General features: G+C 35.3%; 1 protein-coding gene across 2 annotated transcripts in view; it reads left to right on the top strand.

The window, feature by feature from the left end:
* Positions 1-17,501, top strand: part of YAF2 (YY1 associated factor 2) — a 34,909-nt gene extending 17,408 nt beyond the window's left edge. Inside the window, exons 3-5 of one of the 2 annotated variants that reach the window (XR_012629184.1) lie at positions 5,759-5,911; positions 8,360-8,699; positions 10,532-17,501. Coding sequence is in view for 1 of the 2 variants with exons in the window: in XM_074870375.1 (XP_074726476.1) it covers positions 5,759-5,911; positions 8,360-8,597 (391 nt within the window). In the remaining variant the exon portion in view is untranslated. Of the gene's footprint in view, positions 1-5,758; positions 5,912-8,359 lie in introns of both variants that reach the window. The other variant, XM_074870375.1, reaches the window with a different exon arrangement.
* Positions 17,502-17,513: the final 12 nt, after the last annotated feature.

Below are 17,513 nucleotides of genomic sequence, written 5' to 3'. Positions count from 1 at the left end.
AGTTTAGATAAATGGTACTGTTTAAGGATTAGGGGTGCCTTTGAATAAAAACCTCTTTAAGTCTCTGAAACCTGTTTTCTTTTTTTAAAGAGCTGATGATCTTTTACAGTGGAGGAAAGGAGAAAATTTGTGTGCAAAGTTGAAATTATGGAATGTATGGGATACCGTGTAGAGATTCTACGTAAAAGCAGGCAAAGATTTTTGAAGAAATACCACAGGCTTTGTTTTGCTCAGGAGCTGGTCTTTTCTAGGAATGAAAATGTGATAGGAGATAAGATACTGCTGATCTGCCTGAAAGCTTGAACTGTTCTGATAAAGAAATGATTTCTGGATATAATCATTACCTGTTCTGTTTGACAGTATGAACATCATATCTGTTTCATTGAATCCTTCTGTCATTCAAAAGGTAGCTTCTTCATATCTGGAAGAGAAACTTGAGTCCACGAACCAAAAATAGATCAATACCATATTGGGCAGCTACAACATAACATTCTTCTGTAGGAATAGTGCTTCATGGGCAATTTCTTCCTGATATCTAGGGTGGGGCAAGATGTGTCTAATTTCATAGGAAACCAGGGAGTAAGAGGAATTCGAAAACAGATTTGTATCAGCTTATTGATAGGTAAGTAAAACTGGTCTAGAGTATTGCTTTAGTTATTGGAGGAAAAGTATGGCAAGTAAAGTGACCAGAGCCCAATAGCAGACTTAAATGTCTGGCTTAATGTGGTATTCTGAAAGTGTTTAGATACGCATTATATCTTTAGATATAATCTACCATTCCAGACAGGATAAGCCTCCAGTGAGAGCTTTTTGTCTGAATTGAAGCCAGGAGGTGGATGGACTGAGAAGAGGAAAGGGAAGGAAAGGATCATATTTGAATGGAAGCTCTGCTTGGCAGATATTATTCTGGATCCAGGTTATCTGTTGAAGAACATCTTTCAGCTTGATTGAAAGCTGAGGTGACAGCATTTCCTTAATTTAGACCTGTTCTGTTAAGATTGGGAAATTGTAATTTTAATACTCCTGCAGTAGTAAAATATAAAAAGCAGAGGAGATTTGGCTTCAAGGAGGAGTGTGCCTTTGAGTATGTCTTCTATTCTGCAGAATATCTGAACTCTATAAACTGCACGTTATAGATGACAATACACTTTTCCCACAACAGGTTGAAAAGGTGTATGTATTCAGCACAGATTTAATTATGTCATCTAGCTTTCCATATAGAAAAGCATAGGTTATGTTCCAAGATGTGTGGATACTGGAAGGTACTGGTTTTATGTGGACCAGTCCAAGTCCAGTATGGTTCACACTGAATCAAAGCTAAGGTGTTGGCTGCTCCATTGGACTCTCGATGTCTCTGCACCGTACTTCTGAGCAGTCGTATTTGCTTCGCTGCACTGTGTGCTGCTCGGCAGTCTTACTTGGTTGGCTTTGCATGTTCAGGATATGCAGCACCAAAATGAATGGATCTTCTCTGAACCCTGCACACAGGGATGCATCATGCTGATGCAGGAGTCACTTGAGATGTAGGTAGATTTGGGGTTGGTTCATGGAAAAACTGTCACAGTTGTCCACATCACGCTCTTTGTTTACAGACTGTAGTGGATGGACCCTAGAGCTTGTTTGACAGATAACTAGCTCAGGTCTGTCAGAATTTGAGCTCATACTCTGAGTAGTGCAGGAGACATTAGACTGCTTTATGGGCTTGTAATGGCTGTAGCAGCAGCAGCACTGTGCAAATGTAGTTGTGTTCTGTATAAATTAAATAAATTCAGCCAGACCCCAAGATGCCTCAGCATTAAGCCAGTTTGGTTGTCTGCATGTTTGGTGCACAACTCAGGCAACAGAGTTTACTGTACTTCTGCTGCATATGTTGATTATTAGTATTGTACATAGACACTTTTTTGTTTATTTCTATTTTCAAAACAGTCCTGCTTTGTTGTAATGAGACCAAGTTATTCACCATATCAAATTGATAAAAAATCTTTTTACACAGATTATTGGTGAATAGCAGGTGAGGGAAATTAAGGAAGCATGTACTGCTGCAAGATGTCCGGAATGACTTATGAGCAGGAAGGTATTGTGTTGAGCTCTGGGGGAGGGAAATGACTTGGGGCAAAAGTTCCAGATATCATTTGGTCTAGTGCACTGCGTGTATACTTGAATGAGTATTTTTCATCTCTAGACATGCAAATTGCTATGCTAGAAAGCTTTTTTTTTTTAAAGAATGCCAACAACGAAAACTAGTCCAGCCTTCTCAGTATTAAATATTTGCTCCCTTTGAGAGCATCAGTGTTGAATGAGTTTCTGCACAGAAAAACTAAATGGACAAGTCTCTGCAGCCTTTGTAAATATACCCTCTAAACCAGCAGCTAGATCAAATCCTGTAAGATAAAATGTAGTCACATCCTGCAACAAGGAGAATAGAGTTAAAATGATGACATCCTTGTCGTTTAGCATTAATGGGAATTGTAGGGAAGACAAGCTATATCCTTGAATGTTTGTATTACTGTCTGTTGGTGTTTTAAAAAACAAAAATTTTAGTTTTCCTTGTTTTTTAAAGGAGAGTACGAAGTGTATGTCTGTATGCAGGACCTTGAAAGCAACATTAGAATTAGATAATTAATAAAACCATAATGGATGAGGTTGGAATAGAAATGTAGGTTAGGAGTATGGCTGATCTTAACTTAGAAGAAAGGTAACACTGACTGCAAAGCAAAACTAAGTGATAGAGAAGGAGAGGCATAATATTTGGAGCTGTGATGTGTAGTGATCTCTTGGAAGCTCAGTAAACCAGTTTGTTAGTACGGCTGCAGTGCTTAGGGCCTAAACCATAAAGTTCACCTCTGTTGGAAAGAATTGATAGCTCTTATCTTTTGTAATAGTGTATGCCTCTTGATTAGTGTTCCACTTAAAATGACTGAAGTGAGATTATTAGATAAAAATACAAAGTTTTGAGGGGCTGACTAAGCAATACGTATTGTATTTATGAATGTTTCTGCCTGTAGTTCTGGATTGCTCAGTTGTAAAGTCACTCCCAGTGTTAGAGGCAAAAATACTTGTAATCATAATGCAGAAGTTTGTAGAGCTTCTTTCTAAACACCAGTTAGCTCAGGTGCTTTTGAATATGCTCAAAAAGCAAATTACCATAATATATTAACGAAATAAAAGGCAGTGTTAACATTTTCTGTATCTACTTAATCTGTTGCAGCCTATTACAGGGAGTCTTTAACGAACTAGTTTTGAAAACCAGTAATTTAAAATGTTGTATTTTGGCAAATCATCAAAATCAATTTCCTGTTACAGGAATAGTTTTTCTTACATTTAGCTTCTCAGAGAAGGCTTTCTTGCAGTATTAATTCCTTCATACTTAAATGACAACACTTGATTTAGCTACTGCTAAATCATGAACAATTCTATCAGGTTAAAGCTTCATAAGTGGTAAAGTTATTTCCTGAAGCCTGCATGGCTTGCAAAGTGTGTGGTTGCAGTTCAGTAGCCTCTTTTGAGTACCTGGGGGAAAAAAAAAATTGAATGTTTGAAAGACACTCTTAGTTTTGAGAGATGTGAATTTATTTTTTTCTCAATTTTTTTTAATACAGAAACATTGAACACCTCATTTAAGAAATCTGGAAGTGACAAACCAGATAATAACTTCTAGAACATAGCTATAACTAATAGACAGTTATAGAAATAATTGACAACAAAAAGATGGATGTTTAATAAGGACGAATAAAATAACTGAGTAGAATTCCTTGTCACAGCAAAATCACATAGAACCTCTTGATTAATTTTTAGTGCATCTTCTCAAACATGATTTCTCTGTGGGGTTTTTTTTTGTCTTAACTGACTTCTGTTCCTTCTGGCAAAGATATTTTTTGTCAGCCTCATTTGTTTTATGGTACTAGAAACAGAAGTTCTAAACCTAGGACTTAGTTCTAAGCTTAATTTCCCAGCTGTACTCTAATAGAAACTATCTAGTTTGCCCTCAGGAACTGAAATTGTTGTGAATTGAGAACTCCTAAAATAGGTGGCTAAGAATTTTTTTCCCTCTACCCCTTTTTAACAAGTTTCCATGATCATGGTGTTGTCCACAGCCCTGGGCAATAATTAATTCTGTGTCAAGAAGTTCAGTACTGTCTTACTTCATAAGTAGCATGGCAGATTATTCTCTCAGGTCACTATGTAGTAATGATGTGATTGTCACTTGGCTGTCACTAGAAGTATTAACTCCCTGTATCCCTATTTGCTGAAGCACTCTTCAATTCAAGACAGATTATCAGCTTTGTTTGTGTCACAGGTGTTTTCCACCTGAATTGATAAGCTTGTGCATCAATTAGGCCTTGGTGGTTCTTGCTTTGTTATGAACTACTGTGACAAAAGGTCAAAACAGTTTTGAGACAAGTTTTCTTAAGAAAGGACTATGTACTCTGTTAATATAAACAATTGTAGTATGTCGAGTAATTTCAGTGATTTTTGGACTCTACTGTGTGTTTTCTAAGGTCCTAGTTGCAATGGTCTCCTGAAAAGCATGTAGTCGTGTATTTACCTGTCGATATAAGCTGGGTAGTTTTCCCAAAGTGATCCATTGCTGATCTTCATCTCTTCATGAGTTAGCATGGGCTTAGTTCATGAGTGGCTATGCAGTAGTCTAGTTTTTACCCCGAAGTTCTATTGTGTTGACATTTTTAATAGTCTTTATTTTTACTTTTATTCATTAAGAACTTGCTGTGAAGTTTCATGAAATCTCAGCTGGTTTATATTAACTGCGTTTCCCACACTTTATGGATTCTTGTAACTCGGCTTTCACTCTGTAACATGCAATCATTACTGAAGATATAACTCGTTAATGGGAGCTGCCTTGATTTTCTGCTTTTGCTATTTTACTTGTCACTTCACCTAAGCAAGAAGTGCCAGTAGCATGATCCTTTGGGTTGGGATAAATAAATATACGTAAGAGCTGATAGCTTCTGTTGCTCTAATAACTGCTTTGTATTTTCAGAGTATCACAGTGCATATAACTTGTGCTTTTTCTATTTAAAAAAAAAAAAACCACCCCACAACAGAACTAACAAAAACTTAGCAGGGTAAACATTCTTTTGGAGAAGAAATTTGCATCTTCAAAGTCTTAATAGAATCACAGAACCTTTTTTATATGTCATAACTTGAAATGTCTTAATTCCAAAATCTCAAAATAAAGACTTGATTAAATGATAAAACTTGATAAAAATTATATACAACAGGATTTGTCATTGTTTTCAATGAATTTGAGCTGAAAACACTTAAGTTTTACTCTGTAAGGCTAACAGTGGCTTTAGCTCTAATACCTGAAAAGTCAGCTTTTTCCTTTTTGTGATATGGATTGTATACATCTGTATTGGAGTACACTGAAAACAGACCCATTCATCATTTGAGAGGGCTGGGAGTGGGTGCTAAAGTATTCCCTCTGGAAGCTTCATCTTTTGGAGTTCATTCCATGTAGGTCTCTGTCTGGATATGACAACTGGGAGAATAAGGCACATTGAACAGTCTTGTCTCTAAATCCTTAAAGAAAAAAAAAATAAATCTCATTTGTTGAAAATTAAAGTGAAACAAAAGGCTGTAATGGGTTTAAATTTGATATGCTATTTAATGAAGTATTAGCAGCAAGATAAGTTTTAGCAGTATTTCTTTTTACAGTGATTGTTAATAAGTGAAGTATAGAGAGTTTGAGACTTGTAAAGTCTAAGCATTATGTGTGTCTATATATCTGTGCACACAGGAAGCCTCGACCTGTCTCTCAGCTGGTTGCACAACAGGTTCCTCAGCAATTCGTGCCCCCTACACAATCAAAGAAAGAGAAAAAAGACAAAGTAGAAAAGGAAAAAAGTGAAAAGGAAACAACAAGCAAAAAGAACAGTCATAAGAAAACCAGGTAAAACTTTTAGAAACTTTTGCAGTATTGGTAAAGAAATTTAGAAAAGAAAATAAGAAAATGTTCCGCAATTTTACTACTCTGTAAGTGCTGTGGCAAACTCTTTTGACAATAAGGCTAAATATTTGTGTGTGAAATTTCATCGGTTTAGGATGCCTATAAAATGTGAAGAAAACCTGCAGTTTGTAATTTTGACCAGAAGATGGAGACCACCTGAATACAGAGAGAAAAACTTGGGTATTTTTGATAAGGGTTACAGATGTATTTCTCACACCATACAAAACTGTAGATAGGCAAACAGATGATACTAATCTCTGGAAAAGAGAGGGGACAGGAGTGACTAGTCTTCATGCAAAATTATTAGGAGAGAGAGAGAACCAGTACCAGACTGCAGAAGAGTGGGAAAGTAACATGGTCATTGCTATCCTTGCAGAACTGGAATAAACTTTGAAGGGCTGAACTAGGGTATAAATTAATGTGACAGGATAAGGCATGTACATTACCTAGTGATAAAAATCTCTGTGCTACATCTGGGATGCTGAAGGAAACCTTGGACTCTTGAAACTGAGAACATGAAATATTACAGTACAGACAAGCAGTTGTAAAAGCCTTGATCTTACTGTAAGACCAGGTGGAAAGAAGATGCAAACTGCAAAACAAAAGCAGCAAGTTTAACCCCTAAATCATCACAGTCTAAGCATAAAGTTATTGTAGCAAGAATGCTGTGCCAAAAAAGCTGAGACATTTACAAGGCATGTAGTCTAATCAAATGTGGGAGGAACTATTGATTTTTTTTTTTTTTTTTAAGCATTCCAGAGTAGTCCAGCCAAGGAAGATCCTTTGGGATTAGTTATGCAGAGAAATAGCAGATGCTTCTCTTGTGCCTGAAATAGGATCATCAGGATCAGAACTGGAGAGAGATCGAGAGTCAAGAGAGAACGGTCATTAAGAAAGTCATGGTTTAAGGATTAAGGACACTGAGGTGTCCTTTTTTCTTTCCTTTTTTTTTTTGGTAATACTCAAATTTACTAGCTTACCTCATGCAGCTGCAGTACTTCAGTTATGAAGGACTTGAAGTTAACAGTGAGTTTTAATTAAGCTAATTAAATGTTATAAATTGAAATACTGATGGTTGAATTGCAAGAATACATTAAAACTGCAAAAGTGAGGTAGGGAATGAGGGAGAACATCTGAAAAAACTCAAATTTAAAGCAATACCAGTATTGAGATTTGCATCAAGAATTGCTATTTGAAATAACTAGGCTACTTTTTAATGCTTCAAACAGACAAATTTTTCACAGAATTGATTCGTTAGGTAGGATAACAAGTTAAGAATGCTTGATTAGATTAAGCAGATTTCTTCAGTATCCTTTGGGAAAAGGATATCCTTTTCTCTGCTTTAAAACTTGTACATTATTGTTGGAAACAACCATAAAAATCTGCATGAATGCTCAATGTGATTAATAAGCTTCAGGCATGGCACTTAGGCAGGTTGATAATGCTGAATTTTCCTCTCTATTCCTGTGTTAGAGAGCAGCAGATTTTCAGTCTTCTCTTAAATTCTTCAGTCATGCTACTTCAGCCTCAGGGGAAAAAGATGTCAAAGCCTGTCTCTATTCTAGTGGAGGAAAGGCATTAAAGAGTTTCAGCTGAAGTGACTGGGAACCAATTGTACTTCAAACAAAGTCAGATGATAGGGTAAAGGTTAGGGCTTTGCTGTTAGCACACCTGCTAACATGTGATGTCATTAATTGAAAGTACTTTATGCTTGTCACTAGCAAAAATATGATGTTCTTTTTGTTGTAAAATCAAACAATTGAAAGATTAGATGGAAGAGACTTACCCTATCAACACTGAGTAATACTCACCTCTGTGCATAGTTTAAATCACAGCATATGCCAGGAATACCAGACTTACACTGTGAACACAAACTCCAGCTCAAATAATGTATTAGCAGTCCTAGGGAGGTTTTGGAATGAAGTAATACCTGCTGCAAGTTAATGCTATCTGTGGTGTTGAATTCAAAAGACATCTTAATTATTGAACATCATTCTCTACTTAGAATTGTTGTTGCTTAAGGCTGCTGCAGAGATGGATGCTTTTCTGGATCAAATTTATAACTTCCTATAGCCACAATAAAGAATTTTTAAAAGTAAAAACCTTAACATGTGCAACACATCCATATTGCTGCACAGTTACATTATTTATAAGGTCAGCTTTTAACTAATCTTAGGAGAAGGTAAGGTGTTATGTTCAGCTATTTTAATGTAAAACATACTAGGAAACACTCCACCATAAATACTTGTGGTACATTGTTTTCCAGTGTATTTACCTGTTGCACATAGCAGTCTTAGATACACATGTATGTTCTCCAGAGCTCCTGAAAAGTAGGAGGAAGACAAGGTAATAAGATGATGTGTGTTTAATACAATTACTTGCTTTATTTAGGCCAAGATTGAAAAATGTGGATCGAAGTAGTGCTCAGCATTTGGAAGTTACCGTTGGAGATCTGACAGTCATAATTACGGACTTTAAGGAGAAAACTAAGTCACCACCTGCTTCCAGTGCTGCTTCTGCAGATCAACACAGTCAGAGTGGTTCTAGCTCTGACAACACAGAGAGGGGAATGTCCAGATCATCTTCACCCAGAGGAGAAGCGTCATCACTGAATGGGGAATCTCATTAAAGTTTATTTCCTCCAGTTTCTTTAGTCTCTTCAAAACATGCAAATACAGAACTTCTGTCACCTATTACCACATTTTCATGACAGACTATTCATGCACAATTGGTATGTTGACTGGAACATAATTTATGCAGTTTTAAGAAAAGAAAAAAATTCAGTGGTAGAAACAATAATTTAAATGCAATTTACAAATGCTTACAAAGCATTTTCAGACCAACTTTTTAATCTTCATGTGTAAAGGTGCCATGAAAATGTGGTTTGAATGTTCATTATGCAGTGTTATTGGTAAGTCCATTTTCACTTTTAGTTTAGTGAGTTCTAACACAACTCTTGGAGTCTCTACTATTGGCATGTACTGAATATAAATTTTTATAACATAGTTCAAGCTGCCTAAATATGTATTACTTGAGAATTGTGAAACATAGTTATATGTATGCAAGTCAAAGATCAACTTAATCAACTATTGCTGCAACAGAATTTTCATAATAATTATCTTCTTAAAAACACCTGCTGGTACTTGGTGTGGAAAATAGGAAAAATGTTATTAAATAAAACATTTGTATGAATTTTTGCCAATGTTTGACACATTTTACTAGATTACTGTTACTGAATTATGTTGATGGTTTTACCAATATTTTTTCACACTTAAAACACTTATTGTAATGTTTACAAGCAAAATAGAAAACACATTCTAAGCATTGATTGGTTAACCTTACAGTTCAGGTAAAGTACTACATGGTCACTGTACACTGGTATTCTATGTTGAGTAACAAATATTGAATCTCAGATGATGATGCATTTGGCAAAAACTAACATTTGGGATTATGAAAGTTTGAAAAAGCTTTAAAAATAACAGAAGTGCAGTTCTCATTTCTGCTTAGTGCTGTTTCTTTGCCCCAAATTTATCTAGTGTCATATAGTCACTTCATTGTTTCATTACAGGAATATCAGATGTTGCACAAGAATAAGGAAATAACAATCCTATTAATTTTTTGTTCCTGAATCAATTTCTTTAATCGTGATTTGGCCTACTAGAATATATTATGTCATAAATCATATGAAAAACTCAGTACCCTACTTTATGGCATAAACTGTCACCATTCATGCACTTAGCAATATACTGATACAGAGCAGAACTATTTACAATCCCATCTGGTATTATTTAAAAGTACCAATAAAATATTTTTGTGAATACAGATTTTGCATTTTTGTTTACAACCAATAAGTGTTTTGATACACACGTACATTCTGTGTATAGATTTCAAATTATAGATTCAGGTTCAGTACAAAAGTCCATTTAGCTCCTTTTAGTGAGGTAGTCCACTTACACTCCTGTGATTCTTTTCTTTTTCATTCAAAGTAAATATATTTTTAAGCCCATGTAAAAGTTGGATGGACCTTCTTGGTAGTGAATCCAGCCCCAGATTATTACCAACATATGATATGTCTTCTTAAACAGCTAAAACAATGGATTTTTGTAGCCCCTGACAATTGTGATGTTTGGTGGTTTCTTGTAATAATGTATTTTTCTGTTTTTAATGCAGTACTTCTACAGGCACAATGGTACTGTTCTATTTTGTAAGATGCTAGTTGTGAAATACAGTTAGTTGCATAAAATGAAAGTCTGATGTGATATCTGAGAACATACATACCTCATTCCTTGGTGTTGCTGTTTAAACTTTTTAGACATCAAATGTTAATTATAGGCTATTTCAGATGGATAACTACTGACCTGCTTATTATGTATTCTGCTTTATCTTACTAAATAGGATGTCTGTTCATTGCCGTTACCTGGCCAAATCTTAGTATCTGTAAAACAATACATTTTAAGGTTCTTAAATGTTTTGGGGGCTGGGCTGGTATTCAGAATAACATACACTAGTTTTTAAAAGAAAAATACATGCTTCTCAACTTTATTTTTTATATTTTATTTTTAGGTGGGACTATTTGCAGAATGTACTGATGTAATGGATTACAAGAGAGCTGAAACTGTTTAAAAGTAAGCAGTTTAATGATAGCAAATCTCATCGCAAGATGTTTTATGAAATGTGTTTCTAATTTAAAATGTAATGAATGCTAACACATTTCAGAATTCTTTGCAAACAAATAATAATCTATTACCAGTAGTTCACTAAATGGGAAACGTATTTTCATTTAACTTTATGTGAATAAACCACCCAGCGCTGCCAACAAGAGGTCTCTTTGTATCTTCGGAAATAAGTAGCCATTTGGTTTGGAAGGAAGGAAGGATGGAGTGGATTTTACTATGATTCAACTGTCTCTAGAGAATTATCTTGAACATGTGGTACAAGTATGGTTATAACCAAAATGAATGCAGAAAGGTCTCACTGTTCTTTATGGAATATGACATAGAAAAGCAATTTCTAACCACAGATACAACACAAATCAGCTAGGATCTAAAAACTGAGCTGTGGTAGTTTTAACTGAACAATTACATTGCCAGTGTTTACATTGCAATGATGCCTGTTTTGGCATTAAACAAAGTTAAGATCATTTTTGCCTGTTTGTGATTAAAGGGTTGTGACAATACTGACAGCAGAGTAGACAAATTCTAAGTAGAATATGGCATTTGACTATGTTCTTAATGTTATAATTTAAATGAACTTTCATAATTTCTAAATAATTTTGACTTGTAGTAATCCTAAGTCCTTTTTCTAACTGTAAATATATTTAAAAGCATCCTTACTCCATTTATAAAAAGTGAAAATTTAATGTTGTAATGTGTTTTGATTAGCTATTTTTCTCTGTGACTGTTCTCTGAATAAGAACTGTTATTTGTTAAAACTATATATGCACCAGTCTTCAACAGCCATACATCCTGGGTTGTTCATGAAATGGTGACCCAACAAAGACAAGTGTGATAGTGTTCCATGTAAATGAGTTCCTTTATGTGCTGATTGATTGTCCAGTTTCAGAAAGGAAAAGGGGGGAGAAATGGGGGGAAAACAAAGTATAAATAGTTCATTGATAAAGTGTACAATAATTCAGTCTCTTACCTTCCTAACTAATTATAGGTGGTATAAGAAAAAGAAAAAATACACAGTTGTAGACTATGATACTTTTTTCCTAAATGTCAGTCTATATATTGGAGATAAAAGCTTTTCTACTTAGTAGCAGGTTAAATTATGTCATATAAAATCTTGATTCTAACAGAAGCAGTAGTAAAAAAAATAAATTACATTAAAAATTTTAAAATTCTTGATATTAAAAGTCTTAAGATTAAGACAACGACCGAAGTTTTAACCTGTTATATGTTGCTCTAGATATCTGATGTTTTGAGGCGTAGATTGTAAAATCTCAAAAATGGTTTGATTTTATCATTTGTACACTTTTTTTTAATATTATGGATAGCACATTCTTAGGTAGCTGTGTAAGATAGAATGCTTTTTATAATTTGTTTCCACCAGTTCACTATAGTGTTCAGGCAGGTCTTCTAAACTTGACACAAGTGTATGGCTCTGCATCCTGGATTCTTTGATTTTTCTTTCCTGTCTCAAAAGCCTGACAATTTCCCACATTATGCTGATTTATTATACTTTTGTTATATAGGATGGATTTGGCATGGAACTGTCTATTGTCTACTTTTTATGTACATCCAGGGTTCTTTAACTGTATCTGCTTGGGTTTTTCTGTGACATGCCTTTATTTGACTCTGCTCTCTACTAGGGAGTCTGGGTATACTTCCTTTCAAATATCAGAAACTATATGGAACTAGAAATTCAATTTAATTTCTCCGAAGGCAGCAGCAAGTACTGTGTTTGTAGTAAATTTGGCCTGTGCTTACTCAGGAATAAGATAGGCAAGATAAAAAGTTAATGCTGGTTTTGGCTAGTGGACCAGTCACATATGGTATTTTGCAAATGCATACTTCTATCTTAATGTTAGGATTTGGGTGTGCTAGAAATACAGTTTGAGCTTTTGAAGGTTTTTCTTACCTGAAATTATGCCCTGACTTATGTCAAAGCAGTTTCAATTTGAAAGGGCTCAACTTCACAAACTAGCAAAAGCTGTACAGTAAAATCAGTCAAACTGAGGAAGTTCAGTTGGTTTTCTTTTGTACTGTCCAAGTTTTAACAAGAGGAGATGCTGTTAAAAGAGACTTAAGAGATTTGTCTAAGACAACAATCAGATACTGAGTTTAGTTTGATACCTAAAGAAGAACCCATGTTTTAATAAGAATTAACAAGATTTAACTACTAAATTAAAATTAGGAGAGTACTTCACAAGTTATTTACAAATCAGTGCTTCAAACAAATGTCTAGAATGAACTCAGTGGTGCAACAGCAATGGGTACTGCATGCTTGCTAGTAAATGGTATTATCCAACAGCAAGTGATGTTTAAGTGACTTTCCTAAGACATTACACAAGAAGATTGTGATATGTCTGTGAACAGGGCCATGGGGTTCAGGTGTCATCTCCCTCCCTGCCTAAACTATACCATTGGATTCAGTCAAAGAAATTGCAGCAAACATAAATTAGTTTCACATCCTAGAGTCTGAGTAATGCAGGAGCTGTTTACAGCTGTTGTTTAACTGTATTAGTGAAAATTAATTCAAATGAGCCACCATTGTATCCCTTGGGAGATGTTTTTGATAATAATCTTGCCCCGTTTATTATGGGAAACGGATAAGTCATCTGAAGGAATTTGCTCTATCCACTGACAGAGGAGATTTTAAGAGTTGTGGACTTAAGAGGTGGTTTTAGAAGTATTGTTTGCTTTCGTTGTTTAATGGACACAGGAAGTTTTAGCTGCACTTTCAAGAAGTTAACCATGGAAGATGAAGGGCAAAAGCATACTCCATAGTTTAAATGAGTATTACTAAGAATGATCACAAGAGATTGCTGTACCATTTTGGGGTTTGTTACATTACAAAATGGTAACATTATCTAATCACTCCTTGTCCCATATGTTTAAAAAGAAAATTACCTCCAGACAAAATTTTGTTCCAGTAACAATAATTTAAATAATCGTTTGAAAATTTTAATTATTTTGTGGAAAGTATGGCATATCTTGACAGTGGTCAAGAGCAGGAAGCCCTTCAGGACTACATTTTCTGGATCTGGGCCACCTGGAAATGTGTAATTTTTAATTACACTCTTCTCTGAGTGATCTTAGTCAAAGTGCTTGCAAAGTGAACAACCTCCCTTAAACTTTAAGATTTTAAGAAATGTGGCTTTAGACCAATGGAGCTCTAATTTACAATGAAGTTATTGAGAAGACAACTGAGGAAAAGAGAGCATTAATCTATTTTTTGATAACTTGCTAAGCATGTGCTCATAATTTTCTTCTTCTGTATGAAGAAGTATACAGAAGAAGGAAATACATGTAACCAGGTCTAATGAAGTTTGGCTCTTTACCCCCTTCCCAAGCTCACTAGATTCTACAAACTACAAATTCTGTTTGGTTCAAGGGCAGTTGCAGGTACTTTGTCGCTAGAAAAGGATGGAGTTGTTCAGTCACTTAGCATCTGTTAGTTAAGACAAGGGGTCAGGCCAATTCTACTTTCTGAATACCCACATCGGGAATACAGAGATCTAATTTGCTATTTATATGCATCTAATATATAACCACCATCCATGAATAATCTATTTCAAGCTGATCCTTCTTTGCACAGAATAAATCAAAATGCTTCAATGCCAAGCCCAGTTCCTGATGGCACAGATCTCTGAGCAAGAAAATCTGCCGTCTGACTGATCATCTCTTACTGTAACAGCCTTCAGCTGTGAATTAATCTCTGCAAGGGAAATATCTTGAGGTTACATGTATTGAGTATCGTTACTCTGACCTCTGAAAGAAACACATTCCTTCTCCCTTTTTTTTTTTAAAGTATATCTATAGTATAAGTGGATGCAGTGAGTTTGAAATAATTTATTATGCCTGCTTTTTTAAGTGGGGAACTTGGCTGCTATTTCCAGTTCTTCAGCTATATCTTGGTTTCTGTAAGACCAACAATGGTATGTGGAGGTTAGAGGTCATTATCAATTTTGTCACTGTTGTCCTTGTTCAGTAAGTCAATTATATAGAAACAAATTCTTGCTGAGGAAGCCTACACCGATCCTGTACCGTTCAAGGATTCTGGCTGAGGTAGCTGGCATTCTGGGATGCTAATTACTGGTCTTCATATCTGCATTTCTGCAAATGGTCTGATTCTATTGCTGAGAGGCTTCCAAACATGGAAAAATAAGCAAAATGCTTTCCAACTGCTGGGGCATAATGTTGCCAAGTAATTTGCAGAACCTGGAGGCTTTTTTTTTTGAAAGGTGAAAGAAAACACTCTTGGTGCCAGCTGAAGAAGGAGATCTGAGGAGCATGCACAGTTACTGAGCTCTTTCTCAGTTTTGCTACAGAAATTCTGAGTAGGCAGCTTCTGTTTCTCAAATGTCAAACACCTCCAAAAACCCTCAGTCCAGCAAAAAGACAGAGAATTAAGGTGGGGAGAAGAACAAAGAAAATGTATTTCAGAATAATACCTAGAAAAGTATTCCTTTCTCTGTGTACTGTATTGGAAGTAGGCAGCATCCCACACTTCTTACAGGCATGTGTTGTTTTATAATTCTTGATACCTGTTGGTTCAGTGATTTTTGGCCTAAAGATAGATGTAGGTTTTTGTGAATTTAATAGTAAATACCATGAACTTTTCCACTCTTGGATACAGGTCATTTATTGAAAGGGCAGAAGTTTTGATTAAAGAGCTGGTCAGGAACAAAATTAATTCCTCTTGTACATTTTAGACACTACCCAATTTTTTATGGACTACTAGAAAAAGGATAACTTTATGTTGAAAGTTGTAGAACCCAGACTAGAATGGATGTGGCTTCTGAAGAGTTTTGTGGCCAGTAGTTCATATGGCTGTTTTCAGTGATTATTCCACACCTTAGCCCGTTAATCTTGAAGCGTTGGTAGAGCATCCTCACAAACAAATCAGAACTACCAACAGCACTGTCAGATGCTCTTAAAATTTACTAAGTGCCTTATACAGAGCATCACTGAGGCAATGGTTTGATTGAAAGGAAGTTTGATAAAAGATTTACTCCTCTGGATGGAGTCACAGGTTATCAGTTGTAACCAAGGTGATGTTCCTGGTTATAACATACTAGAATCTTATATTTTACTGCTGATACAAGTATCTAATAACAAATAGTCTAGATATTTCTGAGGCTTTCAGTTTGCAAAACATACATTCTTTGGAGGAGATTTTTTCTTCTAGTCAGCTGTGGTAGCCTGCTGGAATAACACAGAAGTGAATAAAGCTTCTGAGTATTTCTGGATGCTTTCACACTTCTTGGTTTCTTGATCAAGGACAGTATTACCTTCCTTGGGAAGGGGTACATGAGTTGGTTTTATTCATACAGTTTATGTTTATCCAACAGTAGTTTTTGAGGATTTTATTGTCAGAAAAAGGGCTTGTTACTTTGAAAATAAAAGTCTTACCTGCAAGGTGTCTTCCCCAAAATGAGTAAGTGCCTTTTCTGTTCAGACTCTTAGAAGTATTTACTTTGTCAGATTGAATCTGAATGTCCTGGATAAATATATCAATAGTTATTAAGTATTGAGTGTTACCAATGGCTTGAAATCCTTTCATTGAAAGAACAAGACAGAATGTAAGCCACTTGAATTGAGACCTGATGTTATCAGAAGTTTTATAACTGCACTGAGTAGTATGCTTCTAAGAACAATGTAACTTTTCGGGAACTTGATATTGATAGGAAATAAATATTTATTAAAATAAGTATATTAAATAAATATTTATTTATCAATTTAAGTAAGAGAAAATGTTACACCATGGGGGCAACAGTCTTGCTGTTAGCAGTCCTGACTACTTAATGGAAAGTAAAACTGAGGCCCTGAACTCTGACTGTAAACGAATGTGTGGTTTTTGGTGAGAGATTGGGACTGTGAATCTTGGGTCCACATTCTAATTTAAGTAATTCTTCCTACCTAAGTTTTTACCAATTCTCAAGCAGAAAAGAAAGCATGAGCAGATATCAGTAAGAGGCCCTCTGGTTTTATTGGTGCTGCTTCCTATATCTAGAGGATTTTTTTTAAATTTTTTTTTTAAACTTTGCTCAGGACTGGTACAGCTGAAAGTATATTTTCCCTTCATTCTTAAGCCTAGACTTTGAATGGAGTTTCTCTGAGACACTTTTGTAGTGAAATCGTATTCCCTACAAACATTGAAGACAAAAATAAACATCTCCGTGAACAAAAGATTGTGTGTGGCTGTAATTTTTTAATATATGCAAATGTGTATACAAAAATTCTAAAGGCACTATTGGTCTACACTTAAAAGTCCTCTGTAGTAGTCAGAAAATACAGTTTGCATCATGAGATGCTGCACATTTTCTGTCTGATAAACTATGTTCAATTCCAGTTAAGCACTCCTTTAAATAAAGATGACAATATGTTGCATTTAGCCAAGTGTATGGTAACCCATTAGGACACTGCCTTAAACTGACCTCAATTCAAAGACATTATCAAACAATTTAGAATTCTGAAACCTTGGCAGAAAAGCTGAGGGGAAGTGTCTGGAAAGAAACAGTAGGAACAGTGCAAAGATTTTTTTTTTTCTAGAATAAATGCTACACAATGGTAATAGAATTGTTTAAAAATGAACAACTCTGTAGTTATTTCATGTTGTTTGATGACATACAGTTGGTTTCAGATGAGAGTAAATAGATGTGTTTGAAGCCCAGAACAGTGACACGTATTGAAATGCCTTCCCCAGGAATAAATTAATACTACTTGCCTGTGAACAATCCGACAAGAAAGCGTTTTTGGTGAAGACTATTGTGGGTGCACTATATTCAGTCGTGACTGGCAGCGGGGATGCTTAGGGTGTGTTATGATAAATGAAATAGTAAATAAAATGATTCAGTTGTTCAGAAGCCTTCTCTGAA

The sequence above is a fragment of the Strix uralensis genome, chromosome 5 (genome assembly GCF_047716275.1).
Source record: "Strix uralensis isolate ZFMK-TIS-50842 chromosome 5, bStrUra1, whole genome shotgun sequence".
Taxonomy (NCBI): Eukaryota; Metazoa; Chordata; class Aves; order Strigiformes; family Strigidae; genus Strix; species Strix uralensis.
Note: the sequence above shows the minus strand (reverse complement) of the source record. Positions and strands in the feature narration are given on the sequence as shown.